This window comes from Ranitomeya variabilis, chromosome 1, assembly GCF_051348905.1.
Source record: "Ranitomeya variabilis isolate aRanVar5 chromosome 1, aRanVar5.hap1, whole genome shotgun sequence".
Classification (NCBI taxonomy): Eukaryota; Metazoa; Chordata; class Amphibia; order Anura; family Dendrobatidae; genus Ranitomeya; species Ranitomeya variabilis.
Genome location: NC_135232.1, coordinates 455,395,133 through 455,417,255, shown reverse-complemented (window position 1 = coordinate 455,417,255; position 22,123 = coordinate 455,395,133). Strand labels below are relative to the sequence as shown.

Sequence of the window (22,123 nt, the reverse complement as noted above, 5' to 3'; positions counted from 1 at the left end):
GAGGGCTCTGCCGGCCGACATGCAGCATTGGGTCGGGTTGACGGACCTACAGTATGTACCCTGGAACTGCTGATAGAATTGATTGAGCTGTATAAACCCACTCAGGACATTGCACCAGAGCCCGGGCATGGGGCTAGTAACTGTTTGGTGATGTCTACGACCATAGACTGCGGGAACACTTGCCATGAATCTGTGTGCATAGCCAGTCTGTATCACCACTATGAGCACAGCCGGCAGCGAACCACGATAGTGCCAGGTATTTGTGAATGGGTCCTGAACAGAGGCTCTCCTGGACATGAGGAGTAAAGTGACTCTTGTCCATAGGTCCCTTGTTGCCAGGGACAACCCCAAAGGACCGAAAGTGGAGGTCATGGGTATCCACGGGGAAATCCGGGAGTACTTGACCGTGGGGGTTAATTTTTCCACACTATGTGGGGACATTAAGCATGTGGTGAGAGTGGCAAAGACCCTTCCATATGGGACTGTGTTGGGGAGAGATTTTGCCGTTTTGTTCCATGTGGGAGACCAACCCTCTCACGGAAAAAGGTTGTATCGGTTGCAGAACCCAAAGATATTGAGATACCTGCCATAGGGGTCGCCAACCTAGGGACAGAGTGTAATCCCGATGGGCTCCCCCTAGAGGTAATGGCAGGAGAACCTGAAGATGTTTCGGGCGTAGAACCCGAAGATGCTAAGATGTCTGCCACAGGGGTCGCCAATTTAGGGTTAGAGTGTAACCCCGATAGGCACCCTCTGTAGGTTGTGGCAGTTGAGGTCGTGGAGACCCCATTGAACCCCGAGCTGGAGTTGTTACTTGGTAAGTTTGGGACAGCTCAGATCCAGGGTCCCACACAGAGACGCAGGTATAAAAGACGCAGGTATGAGAAGAGCCGGAAGTGTATGGTCGTGGAGGCGACTGGGAACGTGCGCACAAGGAACCCTCTGGCACCGGTCAAGGATGGGGCCGGGGGTCAGGGTAAATTAGAAAGAGTGCCCTGACATATGCTCGGAGTTGCCAGCGCGGTCCGCGGCGTTTCAGCATGACATAGTCACCGGGGTAAGGGTACGGAGTAAACAGTACCAGGGGCCCGAAGGCAGGTACTTAGGGTGACAGGATGACCTGCGGGGTTAGTGAACCCAAAATAAAAAAGGTTGAGACCACCCAAAACTGGCCCGAATCTACAGTTAATCAGAAAAGAGGGCTTGGCTTCAGCAATGTAGAACGGGGTGGGTGGTCCCGTAATGAAGTATGGAGGAGAAACACAAAGGGGAGGGGTGCATGCGCCGATCAATGGTTCCAGTCCCTACTCTGGTTTCGTACTGTTGGGCGTCACAGGGGCATGCAGATGCCCTGTCTCGCACCCATACGGGTAACAAATGTTCAACCGCACAGGTATGTGTCATGTTGGACGCTATTCACACTAGGGCGTCCGACAGACAGCGGTAATTCCAAATTCGTCCACTATACGCTCAGTGGCGCAGGCTAGACTTTATCCAGGTTGTCCGGGGTTAATCTAGCTGGTAATCGGGTTGGAGGCTGGGTCACGCCCATGGCCTTTAAATAGTCATTCTGGACTTTGGGCGTCGCCGATTATAGCTTGTGTCTTGTGCCTGGTGATCTCGGTCTGGAGTGGTGGTCTAGGAGAAGAAATATCGTATCTGGTGGTGTATTATCCTTTGTCATATTTCTCCTTCCTATATTTGTATTTGTTTTGCCCTGTGCACATTATAGTGTTTTCCTGTGTGTCTGCGGCGTGGTGCATTTTTAGTTTTCCCTGTCTGTGCTTTCTGTAGGGGTTGGTGTGTGGTCTTATCACTGGGTGGCCGGTTGAGGTTTCAGCATAGGACTGAAACAGGAGTCAGGGTCAGGCCTGGCGGCCCAGACAAGCACACCATCAGTGTAAATTTTGGGAGAGGGACAGACGGGGTTTTCCCTTGTCTGAGGGATATCGCAGGGGCCCAGGTAATCAGCTGTAGTCTACCCAGTTCCCGCGTGACATTATAATCGGCCAAAATAAATTTTGGATGCCATGGATCCCATGACTTCCATAACCCGCCAGTTGGAGGCGCTGTCCTTACAGGTCACTGAGTTGAAGGGGGCAGTTCAGCAACAGGGTCTTGTAGTATCTAATGTGCAAGCTGAAACTGCAGGTAGAGTTGCAGAGCCAAAGATTCCTTTACCTGAGAGGTTTGCTGGGGAACGCAGTAAATTTGTTGTTTTTCGTGAAGCTTGCAAATTATATTTTCGTATGCGCCCGGTTTCCTCAGGTAATGAGGCTCAGCGTGTGGGTCTGGTATTGTCATTACTGAACGGAGATCCCCAAGCATGGGCATTTTCATTACCATCTGATTCAGCTGCATTTAACTCAGTGGAGATTTTCTTTTCTGCTCTTGGACTCATATATGATGATCCTGACAGATTGGCTCTAGCAGAATCTAAAATACGCGCTCTCCGCCAGGGGGAGCGAATGGCGGAGGATTACTGTTCTGAATTTCGCCGCTGGGCGGTGGACACACAATGGAATGACCCGGTGCTGCGGAGTCAGTTTTTACAAGGGGTTTCGAGAAGGGTTAAACAAGCCCTCCTGATGTATGAGACTCCTGCTTCTCTAGAGTCTGCCATGAGTCTTGTTGTCCGCATTGATTGCCATTTGCGTCAGGGGGTGCAAGAGACGCCGCTTATGGGGGAGGTTGTAGGTGCACGTGAGGTTGCTGCAGGTGAGCCCACGGACCCTATGCAAATCGCAGGGGTGTCACATCATCGAGCCCCCTAACTCAGGAAGCAGGGAGCCTGTTTTTGCTGTGGTAAAAAAGGGCATTATGTTAATGCTTGTCCTCTGTTTTCTAAGAAAAGCGCAACGGCGGAAAACTACTAAGCTCAGAGGGTGTGGAGGAGGCCAATCTGAGCTTATGCATATCCTCCATGGTGGTCTATCAATGTATGCTTCCTGCCAGAGTTATGGTCGCTGGCAGAGAGCTGCTAATCACTGTTTTTGTGGATAGTGGGTCGGCCACTAATCTCATTGATGAGGAGTTTGCGTGCACGGCCGGGTTCACAGTCGAAAAACTGCCTCATCCTATCTGGGTGGTCACCATCAATGCTACTCCACTCCCACAGGGGGAGATTACTGAGTTTGTGGCTGAGGTTAAACTCCACATTGGGGTCCTACATTCTGAGCAAGTTACATGTAGGGTGCTCAGTAATCTTCCTGCACAAATGGTTCTGGGTTTTCCATGGTTGTCTATGCACAACCCGGTGATTGACTGGAAAACTCAGGACATAATTCAGTGAAGCGGATTCTGCCAGGAGAATTGCCTGGCCACATGTGTTTCCGCTGTGACTCCTAGCACTCCTGAGTCACTACTGGATTTCGCAGATGTGTTCTCTGAGAAGGGTTGATCAGAATTGCCACCACATCGACCCTATGACTGTACTATTAGGTTTAAACCAGGGGCCAAATTGCCGAAAGCTAGGATGTTTAACATCTCTGGTCCTGAGAGGCAAGCTTTAAAAGACTACATTGCTGAGAGTTTGAGCAAAGGGCACATCAGGCCTTCGTCCTCGCCGGTGGCAGCGGGGTTCTTCTTCGTTAAGAAGAAAGATGGCGGACCACACCCGTGTCTGGATTTCAGGGAGTTAAACCAGATTGCGGTCCGTGATCCATACCCTATGCCACTGATACCTGATTTGTTCAACCAGGTGGCTGGTGCTAAGTGGTTTTCCAAGCTTGACCTCAGGGGGGCGTACAACCTCATAAGAGTCCGTCAAGGTGATGAGTGGAAGATGGCTTTTAATACTCCTGAGGGTCATTTTGAAAATTTGATTATGCCATTTGGGTTGACAAACGCGCCTGCTGTATTTCAACATTTCATTAATGATGTGTTCTCGCATGTACTGGGGAAATTCATTATTGTGTACTTAGATGACATTCTCATTTATTCATGCGACCGTGATACTCATTTAGAGCATGTGAGGCAGGTGTTACAGCTACTCAGAGCAAATAAGCTCTGTGCAAAACTGGAGAAATGTGTTTTTTTGGTTCAGGAGTTGCCTTTCTTGGGTTATATTGTGTCTGCTTCAGGGTTTAAAATGGACGCCGCTAAGGTGCAAGCGGTGCTGCATTGGGAACGGCCTGACAACCTAAAAGCACTCCAGCGGTTCCTTGGATTTTCTAATTATTATAGAAAATGTATCAAAGATTTTTCTACCATTGCTAAACCGCTTACTGACATGACGAAAAAGGGTACCAATTTCTCCGCCTGGCCTGAGGCTGCTGTGCGCGCATTCGAATTTCTGAAGAATAGTTTTGCTTCGGCCCCCATTCTGGTGCAAGCGGACGTATCAAAACCGTTTACTGTGGAAGTCGATGCGTCTGAGGTTGGAGTGGGGGCGGTGCTGTCACAAGGCTCATCCTTGGGCGAGTTGCGTCCATGCGCTTACTTTTCCAAGAAGCTGTCGCCCGCCGAACGTAACTACGATATCGGCAACAGGGACTTTTTTGCTATTAAGTTAGCTTTTGAGGAATGGCGACACTCCTTGGAGGGGTCGGTCCACCAGGTTACAGTTATCACCGACCATAAAAATCTGCTTTATTTAGAGTCAGCCAAGTGTCTGTCCCCCAGGCAGGCTCGGTGGGCATTTGTTTTTCACGTGATTCAACTTTTTTGTTAAGTACCGACCGGGGTCTAAGAACACGAAGGCAGATGCTTTGTCTAGGTGTTTTCCAGGGGGAGAACCTCGGGAAGATCCGGTACCCATCCTCTAAAAGGGTGTAGTGGTCTCTGCTCTTACAACAGTGGTTGAGGCTGAGATTACCGAGGCTCAGGAGGAAGTACCACCAGAGCTTCCCATTAACAAATCATTTGTACCGCTTCATCTTCGCCTAAAGGTGTTGGGTGAGCATCATGATGCTGTTCTGGGTGGCCATCCAGGGGTTAGGGGTACCTTGGAGTTGGTGTCGCGTCGGTTTTGGTGGCCCAAAATCCGACAGGACGTGGTCTCGTACGTATCAGCATGTACCACGTGTGCTAGGGCTAAGACGCCTCGCTCCCGTCCTGCTGGCTCATTACATCCTCTAGGGGTACCCAGTAGGCCATGGACGGAGATCTCCATGAATTTTATTACAGACCTGCCCTCCTCAGCTGGGAACACGGTCATCTTGGTGGTTGTTGATCGGTTCTCAAAGATGTCGCACTTTGTGTCCTTGCCTTCATTGCCTAACGCGAAGACTCTGGCTCAGGTTTTTGTGCAGGAGGTGGTCAGACTTCACGGGGTCCCGTCTGACATAGTGTCGGATAGGAGTACTCAGTTTGTGGCAAAGTTTTGGAAAGCGTTTTGCTCACGGCTGGGGATCAAGTTGTCGCATTCTTTGGCGTTTCATCCTCAGTCAAATGGTCAGACCAAGCGTATGAACCAGAATTTGGAGCAGTACTTACGCTGCTTTGTTTCTGACAACCAGGAGGAGTGGTCGACGTTCCTTCCTTTGGCTGAGTTTGCCATTAATAATCACCGCCAGGAATCGTCTGGGGAGTCCCCGTTCTTTTGTGTTTACGGGTACCATCCTCAATTTTGTACTCTGCGTCAGGGTGGCTCTGCTGGCGTTCCGGAGGAGGACCAGCTAGGAGCACAACTGTCATCCGTTTGGAGGAGAGTGAAACAGCGCTTGCTGAGCGTGGGTGCAAGGTACAAATGAGTGGCTGACAGTAGACGTGTGCCAGGTCCGGACCTGAGTGTGGGTGATTGGGTGTGGTTGTCAACAAAAAACATAAAACTCAAAGTACCATCCCTGAAATTGGGTCCAAGGTTTATTGGTCCATTTAGGGTCGCCGCCATCATTAACCCGGTAGCGTACCGATTGGAGCTTCCTATGGTATATAAAATACACAACGTGTTTCACAGATCTCTTTTAAAGAAGGTGGTGGGTTTCCGTGGACGCGGCGCCGATGACAACTCCAGTCTTGGTGGATGGCAATTTGGAGTTTGAAGTCTCCAAGGTGGTTGACTCTCGTATAGTGCGCCGCACATTACAGTACCTGGTACACTGGTGTGGTTATGGGCTGGAGGAGAGGTCTTGGGTACCATCTTCGGACATACATGCGGACCGGCTGGTCAGTATGTTTCACCGCCGCCATCCGGACAAGCCGGGTCCTATAAGTCGTGAGGGCCCTGGGGTCCCTCGTAGAAGGCGGGGTACTGTCATGTCGGACGCTGTTCACACTAGGGCGTCCGACAGACAGCGGTAATTCCACATTTGTCCACTATACGCTCAGTGGCGCAGGCTAGACTTTATCCTGGTTGTCCGGGGTTAATCTAGGTTGATCGGGTTGGAGGCTGGGTCACGCCCATGGCCTTTAAATAGTCATTCTGGACTTTGGGCGTCGCCGATTATAGCTTGTGTCTTGTGCCTGGTGATCTCGGTCTGGAGTGGTGGTCTAGGAGAAGAAATATCGTATCTGGTGGTGTATTATCCTTTGTCATATTTCTCCTTCCTATATTTGTATTTGTTTTGTCCTGTGCACATTATAGTGTTTTCCTGTGTGTCTGCGGCGTGGTGCATTTTTAGTTTTCCCTGTCTGTGCTTTCTGTAGGGGTTGGTGTGTGGTCTTATCACTGGGTGGCGGGTGGAGGTTTCAGCATAGGACTGAAACAGGAGTCAGGGTCAGGCCTGGCGGCCCAGACAAGCACACCATCAGTGTAAATTCTGGGAGAGGGACAGACAGGGTTTTCCCTTGTCTGAGGGATATCGCAGGGGCCCGGGTAATCAGCTGTAGTCTACCCAGTTCCCGCGTGACAGGTATGAACATGGGGGAGGATATGTGAGGCAGTGAACCCTGTTACAGCTAGGGGCCGCTGTTTGTGCTCTCCAGAATGCGCATGGAGGCATAGTGAGGGCGTATTGCGGTCATAGGTGTAGCTGTAATTAGAATGGTGAAGCAGTGACTGATCAAAAGCCCTGTAGTATAGGGGGAGGTGTGTCAGTGTTGGTTTGGAAGCAGACAGAGCAGTTTTCTGCAGAGCACTCCCTGTGTGAGAGGAACCAAAGAGACTGACGCCCTGTGTCTCGGGCTGTCTTTTGTTTTCTCTTCTGCAATCCGGAGGATACAGCGTGCTGTGTACTACGTGAGTAAAGAGACTTGGTCCCGGCATGCGGTCTCCCAAGGAAACTGGACAAAGGGAAGTCTGGCCTGTTAAGGGACTGCAAACATAAAGCCGTGTACTATGTATTCTTATGGACTGTGTGAAGTAACACATTAAAGGAACGTTTTGTTTGAACTTGCTTGGGTTACTGCCGTTTTTTCACTGCGTACGGTGATGCACTACACTACAGAGAAATATCATATGAACAGAATAACAAAAGATACAGTGCCTTGCGAAAGTATTCGGCCCCCTGGAACTTTTCAACCTTTTCCCACATATCATGTTTCAAACATAAAGATACCAAATGTAAATTTTTGGAGAAGAATCAACAAGTGGAACACAATTGTGAAATTGAACGAAATTTATTGGTTATTTTAAATTTTGTGGAAAGTAAAAAACTGAAAAGTGGGGCGTGCAATATTATTTGGCCCCTTTAACCCCTTACGGCAGTAATAGTACGGCGGAGGTCGGATCCCTTGCTTTGATGAGGGCTCCGGCGGTGAGCCCGCATCAAAGTCGGGACATGTCAGCTGTTTTGAACAGCTGACATGTTCCCGCAATAGCGGTGGGTGAAATCGTGATTCACCCGCCCCTATTAACTTGTTAAATGTCGCTGTCAAATGCTGACAGCTGCATTTAACCGGCCATCGGGCCGGAAATGAGCGCATCGCCCACCCCCGTCACATCATCGGGGGTCAGCGATGCGTCGGCATAGCAACCAGAGGTCTCCTTGAGACCTCTACGGTTGCTGATGCCGGCTTGCTGTGAGCGCCACCCTGTGGTCGGCGCTCATAGCAAGCCTATAATTCTGATGATCGCTGCTATGTAGCAGAGCCGATCAGGCTATGCCAGCTTCTAGCCTCCCATGGAGGCTATTGAAGCATGGCAAAAGTAAAAAAAAAAAAAAAAAAAAGTTTAAAAAAATATGAAAAAAATAAAAAAAATATAAAAGTTTAAATCACCCCCCTACGCTAAACAGTGTAGCGAGAAAAAAATTTGAACCGCCAGAATTGCGTTTTTTGGTCGCCGTGACATTGCATTAAAATGCAATAACGGGCAATCAAAAGAACATATCTGCACGAAAATGGTGGCATTAAAAACGTCAGCTCGGCACGCAAAAAATAAGCCCTCACCTGACCCTAGATCACGAAAAGTGGAGATGCTACGGGTATTGGAAAATTGCGCAATTATTATTATTTATTTTTTTTTAGCAAAGTTTGGAATTTTTTTTTGCCACTTAGATAAAAGGTAACCTAGACACGTTTGGTGTCTATGAACTCGTAATGACCTGGAGAATTAAAACAGCAGGTCAGTTTTAGCATTTAGTGAACCTAGCAAAAAAGCCAAACAAAAAACAAGTGTGGGATTGCACTTTTTTTGCAATTTCACTGCACTTGGAATTTTTTTCCCGTTTTCTAGTACACGACATGCTAAAACCAATGATGTCGTTCAAAAGTGCAACTTGTCCCGCAAAAACAAGCCCTCACATTGCCATATTGATGGAAAAATAAAAAGTTCTGGCTCTGGGAAGGAGGGCACCTTCAAGACCTTGCCCTTTTAACTTAATACTTTGTTGCGCCACCTTTTGCTGCGATTACAGCTGCAAGTCACTTGGGGTATATGTCTATCAGTTTTGTACATCGAGAGACTGAAATTCTTGCCCATTCTTCCTTGGCAAACAGCTCGAGCTCAGTGAGGTTTGATGGAGATCGTTTGTGAACAGCAGTTTTCAGCTCTTTCCACAGATTCTCAATTGGATTGAGGTCTGGACTTTGACTTGGCCATTCTAATACCTGGAAACGTTTATTTGTGAACCATCCCATTGTAGATTTTGCTTTGTTTGGGATCATTTTCTTGTTGGAAGACAAATCTCCGTCCCAGTCTCAGGTATTTTGCAGACTCCAACAGGTTTTTCTCAAGAATGGTCCTGTATTTGGCTCCATCCATCTTCCCATCAATTTTAACCATTTTCCCTGTCCCTACTGAAGAAAAGTACCAGCATGTTTGACAGTGGGGATGGTGTGTTCAGGGTGGTGAGCTGTGTTGCCTTTACGCCAAACATACCGTTTGGCATTGTGCCAAAAAGTTCGATTTTGGTTTCATCTGACCTTCTTCCACATGTTTGGTGTGTCTCCCAGGTGGCTTGTTGCAAACTTTAAACGACACTTTTTATGGATATCTTTGAGAAATGGTTTTGTTCTTGCCACTTTTCCATAAAGGCCAGATTTGTGCAGTGTATGACTGATTGTTGTCCTATGGACAGACTGTCCCACCTCAGCTGTAGATCTCTGCAGTTCATCCAGAGTGATCATGAGCCTCTTGGCTGCATCTCTGATCAGTCTTCTCCTTGTTTGAGATGAAAGTTTAGAGGGACGGCCGGGTCTTGGTAGATTTGCAGTGGTATGATACTTCTTCCATTTCAATATGATCGCTTGCCCGTTAATTAACGGCGCTGAGGAAAAAGTGAATAGCGCCCCCCAGAGTCGGATTTTCTCTGGTGTCTCGGTTACCGGGGGTAGCCGAGACCCCAGAGAACATGATTCGGGGGTTTTATACTGACCCCCGGTTGCGATTGCCGGTAATTAACCGTTTACCGGCGGTCGCAAAAAAAAAAAAAAAACACGATTTCCCATTTAATTTCTCTGTCCTCCGATGTGATCGTGATCGCACATCAGAGGACAGAGAAATGGGGTCCCCGATCACCCCCTGATACTCACCTGTCTCCCCCGGTGCTCCTCGTGGCTCCCGATGGGCGCCACTATTTTGTTCCGGACAAAAAATGGTGGGCGCATGCGCAGTGCGCCCGCCGGCCGGCACCCGGAAGATCTTTGGGGTCTCGGCTGCCGGGGGTAGCCGAGACCCCAAAGAACATGACCGGGGTCAGTTTTTACCGACCCTTTTTGCGATCGCCGGTAATTAACTGTTTACCGGCGACCGCAAAAAAAAAAAAAGCGATGTCATTCTCTGTCCTCTGATGTGATCGCACATCAGAGGACAGAGAAATAGGGGGATTCGGGAACCCTGTTATACTTACCGGTGTCCCTGGGTCCTCCTGAGTCCCCTCCTGCCCGCCGGCTTCTTCATCCGGTAAGAAAATGGCGGGCGCATGATCAGTGCGCCCGCCATGATCTGCCGGCCGGCAGCTAGAGGAGTTGGGGCAAAATTTAGGGTTAGGGTTGGGGCTAAATTTAGGGTTAGGGTTGGGGCTAAATTTAGGGTTGGGTCTAAATTTAGGGTTGGGGCTAAATTTAGAGTTAGTGCTAGGGTTAGGCTTCTTTCACACTTGCGTCAGTACGGGGCCGTCGCAATGCGTCGGCCCGACGTACCGACACACGGTGTGAAAATTGTGCACAACGTGGGCAGCGGATGCAGTTTTTCAATGCATCCGCTGCCCAGTCTATGTCCTGAGGAAGAGGGGGCGGAGTTACGGCCGCGCATGCGCAGTCGGAAATGGCGGACGCGACGTACAAAAAAAGTTACATTGAACTTTTTTTGTGACGATGGTCCGCCAAAACACAACGGATCCAGTGCACGACGGACGCGACGTGTGGCCATCCATCGCAATCCGTCGGCAATACAAGTCTATGGGCAAAAAACGCATCCTGCGGGCACATTTGCAGGATCCGTTTTTTGTCCAAAACGACGGATTGCGACAGATGTTACACGACGCAAGTGTGAACGTAGCCTTAGGGTTAGGGTTGGGGCTAAAGTTAGGGTTAGGGTTGGGGCTAAAGTTAAAGCTAGAGTTAGGGTTGGGGCTGAATTTAGGGTTAGGGCTAGGGTTAGGGTTGGGGCTAAAGTTAGGGCTAGGGTTGCAGCTAAAGTTAGGGTTAGAGTTGGGATTAGGGTTAGGGTTTAGATTAGGGTTGGCATTAGGGTTACGTTTGGGATTAGGGTTAGGGTGTATTGGGATTAGGGTTAGGTTTGAGGTTAGGGTTGAGATTAGGATTGGGGTGTGTTGGATTTAGGGTTTTGATTAGGGTTATGGTTAGGGTTGGGATTAGGGTTGTTTTGGGGTTAGGGTTGTGATTATCGTTAGGGTTGTGATTAGGATTATGGATCGGGTTGGGATTAGGGTTGGGGGTGTGTTGGGGTTAGGCTTGGAGTTAGAATTGGGGGTTTCCACTGTTTAGGTACATCAGGGGGTCTCTAAACGCCACAGCCAATTTTGTGCTCAAAAAGTCAAATGGTGCTCCCTCCCTTCTGAGCTCTGCCGTGCGCCCAAACAGTGGTTTACCCCCACATATGGGGCATCAGCATACTCGGGATAAATTGGACAACAACTTTTGGGGTCCAATTTCTCCTGTTACCCTTGTGAAAATAAAAACTTGGAGGCTAAAAAATCTTTTTTGTGGAAACAAAAATATTTTTTATTTTCACGACTCTGCATTATAAACTTCTGTGAAGCAGTTGGGGGTTCATAGTGCTCACCACACATCTAGATAAGTTCTTTGGGGGGTCCAGTTTCCAAAATGGGGTCACTTGTGGGGGGGTTTTCTACTGTTTAGGTACATAAGGAGCTCTGCAAATGAAACTTGACGCCCGCAGACCATCCAATCACTCCTTCCCTTCCAAGTCCCGATGGGTGCCCAAACAGTGCCCCCCCCCCCACACACACACACACACATGGGGTATGAGCGTACTCAGGACAAACTGGTCAACAGATTTTGGGGTCCAATGTCTCCTGTTACCCTTGAGAAAATAGAAAATTGCAGGCTAAAAAAATCATTTTTGAGGGAAAAAAAAGGATTTTTTTATTTTCACGGCCCTACTTTATAAATTTCTGTGAAGCACTTGGGGGTTTAAAGTGCTCACCACACATCTAGAGAAGTTCCTTAAGGGGTCTAGTTTCCAAAATGGAGTCACTTGTGGGGGGTTTCCACTGTTTAGGCACATCAGGGGCTCTCCAAACGCGACATGGCATCCGATCTCAATTCCAGCCATTTCTACATTGAAAAAGTAAAACGGCACTCCTTCTCTTCCAAGCTCTGTGGCGCGCCCAAACAGTGGTTTACCCCCACATATGGGGTATCGACGTTCTCAGGAGAAATTGCACAACAACTTTTGTGGTCTAATTTATCCTGTTACTCTTGTGAAGATAAGAATTTGTGGGCGAAAAGATCATTTTTTTGTAAACAAATGCGATTTTTTATTTTCACGGCTCTATGTTATAAAGTTCTGTGAAGCACTTGGGGGCTCAAAGTGCTCACCACACATCTAGATAAGTTCCTTAAGGCCGGAGTCACACTACAGCGAGATACGGCCGAGTCTCGCAGGTTAACAAAAAGCTCTGGCACCGGCACTCCGGAGCGGAGCGTGCGGCTCCATGTGTTGCTATGCTGCCGCACGCTCCGCTCTGGAGTGCCGGTGCCAGAGCTTGGATTTAACCTGCGAGACTCGGCCGTATCTCGCTGTGTGTGATCCCGGCCTAAGGGGTCTAGTTTCCAAAATGGTGTCACTTGTGGAGCGTTTCCACTATTTAGGCACATCAGGGGCTCTCTAAACGTAGCATGGCGTCCCATCTCCATTCCAGCCAATTCTGCATTGAAGAAGTCAAACGGCACTCCTTCTCTTCCAAGCTCTGCGGTGCGCCCAAACAGTGGTTTACCCCCACATATGGGGTATCGGCGTATTCAGGAGGAATTGCACAACAAAATGTTTGGCTAAATTTCTGTTTTTACGCTTGTGAAAATAAAAAAAAATGGTTCTGAAGTAAAATGTTTGCAAAAAAAAGTTAAATGTTCATTTTTTCCTTCCACATTGTTTCAGTTCCTATGAAGCACGTAAAGGGTTAAAAAAACTTCTTAAATGTGGTTTTGAGCACCTTGAGGGGTGCAGTTTTTAGAATGGTGTCACACTTGGTTATTTTCTATCATATAAACCCCTCAAAATGACTTCAAATGTGATGTAGTCCCTAAAAAAAAAAATGGTGTAAAAATGAGAAATTGCTGGTCAACTTTTAACCCTTATAACTCCCTAACAAAAAAAATTTTGTTTCCAAAATTGTGCTGATGTAAAGTAGACATGTGGGAAATGTTATTTATTAACTATTTTTTGTGACATATCTCTCTGATTGAAGGGCATAAAAATACAAAGTTTGAAAATTGCAAAATGTTACCACTAACATGAAGTACAATATGCCACGAAAAAACAATCTCAGAATCAGCAGTATCTGTTAAAGAGTTATAACCTCATAAAGTGACAGTGGTCAGAATTGTAAAAATTGGCTCGGTCATTAAGTACCAAATTGGCTCTGTCACTAAGGGGTTAAAGTTGTGGAAATCATTTTGCATCCAAATCCGGCTTTAAACTTCTCCACAACAGTATCACGGACCTCCCTGTTGTGATTTTTGGTCTTCATGATTCTGTCTGTGCTTCAAACAGAACCCTGAGGCCATGTGCACACGTTGCAGATTTGACTGTGGAATTTTCTGTGCAGATTCTGAATTTCTTGGCAGAAAACTCAGGTCAGAATCTGCTCCTTTTTTTGGTCTGTGCACACGTTGCAGATTTTTGTGCAGTTTTCTTCTTTTTTTTTTACCCCTGCAGATTTCTATTATGGAATGGGTGCAGGAACGCAGCAGATCTGCACAAAGAATTGACATGGTCCTTTTTTGAATCTGCTGCATTTTCTGAGCAGATTTTTCCACACCATTAGCACAGCATTTTTTTTTGCCATTGATTTACATTGTACTGTAAATCACTTGCGGATCTGCAGCTTTTCTGCGCGTGAAAAAAAAGCTGCAGATCTGCAGGGAATCTGCAACGTGTGCAATGTGCATATAGTCTAAAGGCCCCGTCTCACTAAGCGATTTACCAACGATCACGACCAGCGATATGACCTGGCCGTGATCGTTGGTAAGTCGCTGTGTGGTCGCTGGGGAGCTGTCACACAGACAGCTCTCCCCAGCGACCAACGATCAGGGGAACGACTTCGGCATCGTTGAAACTGTCTTCAGCGATGCCGAAGTACCCCTGCAGCACCCGGGTAACCAGGGTAAACATCGGGTTACTAAGCGCAGAGCCGCGCTTAGTAACCCGATGTTTACCCTGGTTACCAAAAAAAACAAACACTACATACTCGCCTTTCGGTGTCCAGGTCCCTTGCCGTCTGCTTCCTGCTCTGACTGAGCCGCCGTACACTGAGAGCAGAGCGCAGCGGTGACGTCACTGCTGTGCTCTCACTTCTCACTGTACGGCCGGGAGTCAGTGAGAGCAGGAAGCAGACGGCAAGGGACCTGACGGACATCAGAAGGCGAGTATGTACTGTTTGTTTTTTTTTACATTTACGCTGGTAACCAGGGTAAACATCGGGTTACTAAGCGCGGCCCTGCGCTTAGTAACCCGATGTTTACCCTGGTTACCAGTGAAGACATCGCTGGATCGGTGTCACACACACCGATTCAGCAATGTCAGCGGGGCCTCAACGACCAAAAAAAGGTCCAGGCCATTCCGACACGACCAGCGATCTCGCAGCAGGGGCCTGATCGCTGGTACGTGTCACACATAGCGAGATCGCTATGGAGGTCGCTGTTGCGTCACAAAACTTGTGACTCAGCAGCGATCTCGCTAGCGATCTCGCTATGTGAGACGGGGCCTTTAGACTATCACAGAGCAGGTGCATTTATACGGAGACTTGATTACGCACAGGTGGATTATATTTATCATCATTAGGCATTTAGGACAACATTGGATCATTCAGAGATCCACAATGAACTGCTGGAGTGAGTTGCTGCACTGAAAGTAAAGGGGCCGAATAATATTGCACGCCCCACTTTTCAGTTTTTGAATTTCCACAAAAATTTAAAATAACCAATAAATTCCGTTTAACTTCACAATTGTGTGCCACTTGTTGTTGATTCTTCACCAAAAATTTACATTTGGTATCTTTGTTTGAAGCATGATATGTGGGAAAAGGTTGAAAAGTTCCAGGGGGCCGAATACTTTCGCAAGGCACTGTATATTCAATGTAAACAGTACAAATGAAGAAATGTTGAGCAGTCATTCAGTAAACCTAAGCTCCTAAAGTACAAACACAACTAAAATGTACACATGGTAGTCCATAATTTGCCAACAGATAGGAAAAAATACAAATACTTATGACATAATTACAATAGACTATTGTTTAGTAAAAGACAAATTGTTATGACGTTATCACAGTAGAACAAAGTCAAGGAATAAAGACAAACACTATCCAGTAGTCATAGTCCTCACAAAGGAATACCTTATGAATAAAAATAAATGCCTATTGTGACATCATCATAATGAAACAACTAAGGTAAAATACTGTACAATTAGGCTATGTGCACACGATGCGGATCTGCAGCGGATTTCTCCACGCAGAAACGCTGCCGAACCGCACTGTGATGTACAGCACAATGTTATTAAATGGGGAAAAAAAAACTGTGCAGGAAAATCAGTGCGGAATTGCTGTCGATTTCAAAGCAGTGCATGTCACTTCTTTTGTGCGGATCTGCAGCGTTTCTGCACCCCTCCATGATAAAAATCCATAGTGGCAAAAACCGCTGAAAATCCGCACAAAATCCGCATCAATTCCGCATAAAAACCACACAAAATCCGCATAAAATCCGCGGCAAATCCGCGGCTGCGGATTCTGCCAGGAGATGCGGATTTTGTGCAGAAAATTCTGCACCTCTTTTCCTACATATGCACATAGCCTTATGATTCCATCTCAATTAAAGGCCATCTATAAATTACTGGAGACCACATGGAAATCATCACAACAAGGACAGTCTACAAAAAAAGACAAAGTATTGTGTTGTCATAGCAATAGACCACAGCCTTGGAAAACACAAACACCAATGTGACAACAAGGCAATATAAGAATTCCTCGGAATGACGAGGCAAGTTCCATTTATACTGCAAAATGATTCTGAACGGGCATTGTTAAGAAAGGCTTGCATCATTATTGTGTAACAAGCAATCACGAGGTGAAAGGATCTTTTGGCTTGCACAAAAGATCACTGTTTTCGGCAACACTTCGCCCAATGTAAACAGGATCTGTGCTGCTGAATGTAACATTGGTCAGTATGGACCCACTGTGCCATGGCCCGGGCTTATTCTGGAGGGGCGGAACTAAGTGACCATCATCAGAGCCACTGATGTTGAGGATAGTCTTGGCCACTGATAGTCACCGGGTACCACTCTACTTTAGGGCAGCCCCCACCTGTTTTCCCGGGTTTGCTGCACCTGACCGGGAGGTCAGAGGCACAGGTACAGTGCATCTGTACGAATATGACAATATCAAAAGTAAAGGGTTTTTTTTAATTATTTTAGTGATGTGAATAAAAAATGTGGGGAATTGTCACTATTTTCCGAGATGTCATTTTCTGTTTGATGGAGCAGTGTGAGGGCTTATTTTTTGCAGGGTGAGGCAAAGTTTTTATTGATACTGTTTTGAGATAAATGTAATATTTTGATCTCTCGTTACAGCATTTTTTTGTGGTATTGCAACAACCAAAAACTTGACTGCAGTCCTTGTGTAGTTGAGCAAATTTTAAGCATAATCATAGAGCGTGCAAGCTGCAGTTATGCAGTCAGACAGCACACAGACCAAAAATGCGCTTCTCTAAACTTCGTGTTGAATCAAGCATGTAGTTTTTAATGCATTATTTTTTTTTTGCCAGACATATAATTGGAGAAGAGTCATTCTTCCTCTTATACCTTTCCTTCGTATTCAATCAAATTCTATCATTGCCTCCAAAATTGCCCCAAGAAGTGTGATTTCCAGAATCTCTACACTAGCTCTGGAAGAAACCAATCCAATCATAATGACCTCTTCTACCTGTAAATATGAATTATTTGTATGCTCCAGAGTTGCCCAGAGAATTGAATAGTCATTTTCTCTATTCAGGAGACTGATCTGAAAGGGGTTACGGCTGGAGCTGAAAAACTTATCGATTTCCTGAAACGATCAGATAAAGTAGAGTGGCCAAAATCCTTCACTCTTGCTTTAGAAAGGGGAGAACACCTCAGTGTCCTGGATGTTTGGTGCTGTAACAAAGGTGAATCGGTGGCAATTACTGGCATAAATAAAGGTTTCCCCAACATACTAAGTTATGTGAACCCCCCGCAGATTTGGTGCAGAAGTTTCAGTGACTTCTTCATATATCTGAATGGAGTTTGCAGAAATCCATGCTCATGCTGCAGAAACCACCTCATCCTGATATATAGAGTGGATTTCAATGTCCAAGAAGTCTGACACTAGTGATATACCCTTGTAAAGTATATAAACAGATTGGCAGTAGGATTTTAGGTACTAGATTACTATATATCTCCTTCCTCCTACCTTTTGGCATACCTGGTGCCTCTTCTGATTAATAGGACCATTGCGACATTACGCCTGTGTCACATCTCGATAATGATGTTGTACTGGGCCTATTAATCAGAAAACACACATGGAATCCCGGCATGTAGGAGGAGGTTCGTGGGGCTCTTATGCAAATCTGTGTGTTAGACTCTACTATTAAACTGACATTATAGCTTAATTGTCTATTAGACTTCTGTATATCCAGTAGATTAGGAGTATATCTCATAGATTATTATGTTTCTTAAATTCAGATTATTAAATAGCTATTAGATTATCTATAAATTCAAAGACGTACAGGAATTACATTTTATTATTTATCTATTATATTACGAGTATGTCTATTAGGTTACTTTTGTAATATTTTTTTCATATTTTGCTGCACTTATAATTATAAGCAAATCCATGTCCTAAGACCCTCACCATCTGCTCAGCTATTTCCCTCTCCTTTTAATTTGTGCAGCTCAGGAGACTGGAGTTCTCCGCTCCTGTGTGAATACACATACAACAATACACATACAGCGCGGAGTGTGGATTCAGTAGAAAGCCTGGGTAATGAAGCCTATGCTTGCTATGGAATATGTATCCTTTTGTGTGTGCACTAGGCAATGAAGCCTATGCTCACTGTTGAAAATATACCAAGTTGTGTGTGCTAGGCAATGAAGCCAATGCTCCCTATTGAATATGTACCTGGTTGTGTGTGCACTCCTGTCTTCTGGGCTGCTCAGAATACCTCTCGGGGGGGGGGGGGGGGGGGGTGAGCGATCAGTAGTGGTCTCAGTATCGTGACCCCTACTGATATGTGCTTGTAATTATGAGTGCAATCCGATATTTAAAAAAAAAAAAAAAAAACAGAGGCACCTAATTTTGCCTTGAAAAACTAGGAAAACGTATTGACTCGAGTATAAGCCAGGTATGCATTGTCCCCTAATCCCTATTTTGTTATGCATGGCTCCTTATTCCCATCCTTGTCTGCATGGCTCCTTATTCCCATCCCTGTCTGCATGGCTCCTTATTCCCATCCTTGTCTGCATGGCTCCTTATTCCCATCCTTGTCTGCATGGCTCCTTATTCCCATCCTTGTCTGCATGGCTCTTTATTCCCATCCTTGTCTGCATGGCTCCTTATTCCCTCCCTTGTGTGCATGGCTCCTTATTCCCTCCCTTGTGTGCATGGCTCCTTATCCCCATCCTTTTCTGCATGGCTCCTTATCCCCATCCTTGTCTGCATGGCTCCTTATTCCCTCCCTTGTGTGCATGGCTCCTTATCCCCATCCTTTTCTGCATGGCTCCTTATCCCCATCCTTGTATGCATGGCCCCCATGAGAAAAGCATTAAAAAAAAAACCAAACAAACATCCTACTTACCTTCTTTGCGTGTCCTCGCAGCATCTCGTTCCGGTTTCCAGCAGCTCCTTCTGCCGAGCGATCACATGCCATCGCTCATTAAGATAATGAATATTCACCTCTCCACTCCCATAGGCTTGGAGTAGAATGAATTTTCATTCCCTTAATGAGTGGTCACACATGATCGCCTGGCCGCAGGAGCTGCTGCAAGCCGAAACGAGATGCTGAGAGTGCACGCAGGGAAGGTAAGTAGGATGTTTTTTGTTTGTTTGTTTTTAATTCTGGAAGCTGGTGGATGTAACTGTGTGCACTATAAGAGAAATGAATATTCATTGCCAGTGCAGTGAATATTCATTTCTCTTTAGCAGCGGGCACAAGCTTTAGCCGCAGCTGCCGTCTCCTGCCTCCTGTGACCCGCCGCTCACCTTCCCCAACAGTAAACTGGGACAATGACTCATGTATAACCCGAGAAGGGGCATTTTCAGCACAAAAAAATGTGCTGAAAAACTCGGCTTATACATGAGTCTATACAGTATATCAAATAAACTCACTGCAAAACACACCCATTGTGAAATATAATATTGCAAATTTTAAAAATGCTCCACAACCAAATTGGTATTCGCGATATAATGTTTTTATTTTCTCTTTCTTCGTTTCAGATTGTCCCAGTCCTGCCGATGAACCGATGGAGGAGTCGGGAGAAGAAAATAGTGTTCTTACAGTCCAGTTCACAGAAGAAGCAGAATCTGATGACTGTTTTCACTCAGGTGATTGATTTAAGGAGTATTTGTTAGTATGGAAAATAATACTTCTGTCTTTCCAAGGGTCGACATTTTTCTATCTGCTTCTTTCTGTGCTTATTCTGGTATTGTACCATTTGAGTTGTAGGTATATAGAGTTGTATATTATATAAAAACACATTTATTGAAATGTTTGCATTCATTGCTTGATGTGGAATATACATTTATTGGTAATCCATTAGCTATATATTCTTTCTTTAAGACCACAAGGTAAAACTGCCTTTTTAACATTTTTTTTTTTTTTTGCAATGTGTTGTTTGTTATTTTAATTATATTTTACATACACAATTATTGGGTTTGCCACGTAAATCATAGGAAACAGTCTGGAGATGTTCATTGGATTCTATGAGAGTCAAACAACCTATCAAGCAAACCAAGATAGGACAAAAACAATATAGTGCCTCGTAACCCTAAACAGCCAATACCTATAGAAAAGTAGGTAAACTAGTGGGCTATATATTACTCACTGCTGCATGATCTACTTGTCTGCTCGCGGATAAAGCAGAAAATAATTCAACTATAACCCAGCAAACAAATGACAAGTAAGCGTTGATGCACTACATGTAGTAGCAGGCACCATAGAACATGGGGAATATACCAAGATGTTCTGAACACACCACTAAAGCGTTAATTGCTTCATCCAAGGGTGTAAATTCCATGGGAGAGTGTGCTAGACCTAATGTGGCCTGTGCAAGGGTCACTGTACAGAGGGGGAGGAGGGAGCTGTGAGCCTTCTGTGAATGGTGGGTCCCCCACCTGTGAAGATAGTAAGAATGAATCCATACAGAACAGAAAGTGTTAGTCTATTATTTAGCTCAGTAGATATTGAAAATAAAAAAAACTTGATTTAAACAGGTCATTTTCTGGTGACATTCACTTTAAGGATTCTGACCCATATTTATTTCTGTTTTACTTATAGAAAAGATCTACAGAACACTCTATAAATGAAAAGAAAGCTGTTAAATATTTAGAATGAAAATTGGCAATGATTGGATAGACATAATAATTTAATTTCTAAATTTTATCAGAATATATAGATTAAGTCAGAATTGTAATGAAAACATACACTGAAATATTGAATGTATTAAATAGTTTTGAATATTTTTTGCAATTTTGTTGGCATTAAAGCTGTTGTCCATGGGTCAAAGAACCTCCTTGCTACATCCACAATTATGAGCCGCTTACAATACATTGCACAGGATGGCAAATAACATCTATTGATCTAATACAAATCTAACCAGTGCATTTTATATTGGAAATCTATAGTTCTAGTTGTTTGTTTACTCCTAACTGTGTATGTCTAACAGTGTTATTTAATCTTTATTATCTTCCATTTTAGCTTTTCCGGTGCTGTCCAACGCCAATAAAGCTGCAGGTCCCCATCTGATGAGTAAGTCTCAAAGCTTACTGAAAGAAAATGGAAACCAGCGCAGTTACTAGTTCTTGTATAGAACTACTCATATAGCATTCTTCTGATGAAGAAATAGCCAAACACATGATCATGTCTGACACTTCCAGACTGTATGTGTCACACCTGTGTCAGAGGCTGCAGACAGTCGCACTGCATCTGGCTGCAGAAGGTCTCAGCTGTTGGCCTTGCCGACTAGTGGCCACCTCCCCCGGCCTTAACCCCTTCCCGACCTGTGACACAGCGTATGCGTCATGAAAGTCGGTGCCTTCCCGACCTGTGACGCATATGCTGTGTCACAGAATGATCGCGTCCCTGCAGATCGGGTGAAGGGGTTAACTCCTATTTTACCCGATCTGCAGGGAGAGGGGGAGTGGTACTTCAGCCCAGGGGGGGTGGCTTAACCCCCCCGTGGCTACGATCGCTCTGATTGGCTGTTGAAAGTGAAACTGCCAATCAGAGCGATTTGTAATATTTCACCTATGAAAATGGTGAAATATTACAATCCAGCCATGGCCGATGCTGCAATAGCATCTGCCATGGCTGGAGACCCCGATCTGCCCCCACCCCAGCCCACCGATCGCCCCCCCAGTCGTCCTTTTTGCCCCGATGTCCGTTCCGCTCCCCTCCTCCCTCCTGTCGGCTCCCCCGGTCCTCCTGTCCGCTCCCCAGGTCCTCCGATCCCCCCCCCGTGTTCCGGTCCCACCCCCCCATACTTACCTAGCTCCGATGTCCCTCCCGGTGTCCGGCCGTCTGCTTCATGGGCGCCGCCATCTTGGAAAATGGCGGGCGCATGAGCAGTACGCCCGCCGAATCTGACAGCCGGCAGATTCGTTCCTGCACATTTTGGTCGCTGTGATAAGTTCTATCACAGCGATCAAAATAAAAAAAATAGTAAATTAATCACCCCCTTTATCACCCCCATAGGTAGGGATAATAATAAAATACAGAAAATATAATTATTTTAGTTTTTCCATTAGGGTTAGGGTTAGGGGTAGGGTTAGGGGTAGGGTTAGGGGTAGGGTTAGGGTTAGGGGTAGGGTTGCACTTAGGGTTGCACTTAGGGTTGCACTTAGGGTTGCACTTAGGGCTAGGGTTGCGCTTA

General features: G+C 45.9%; 1 protein-coding gene across 1 annotated transcript in view; it reads left to right on the top strand.

Moving 5' to 3' along the window:
* Positions 1-22,123, top strand: part of RIGI (RNA sensor RIG-I) — a 148,504-nt gene that overhangs the window by 32,380 nt on the left and 94,001 nt on the right. Inside the window, exons 5-7 of the mRNA XM_077250090.1 lie at positions 17,013-17,163; positions 19,470-19,577; positions 20,950-21,000. Of these exons, the coding sequence (XP_077106205.1) occupies positions 17,013-17,163; positions 19,470-19,577; positions 20,950-21,000 (310 nt within the window). The remainder of the gene's footprint in view (positions 1-17,012; positions 17,164-19,469; positions 19,578-20,949; positions 21,001-22,123) is intronic.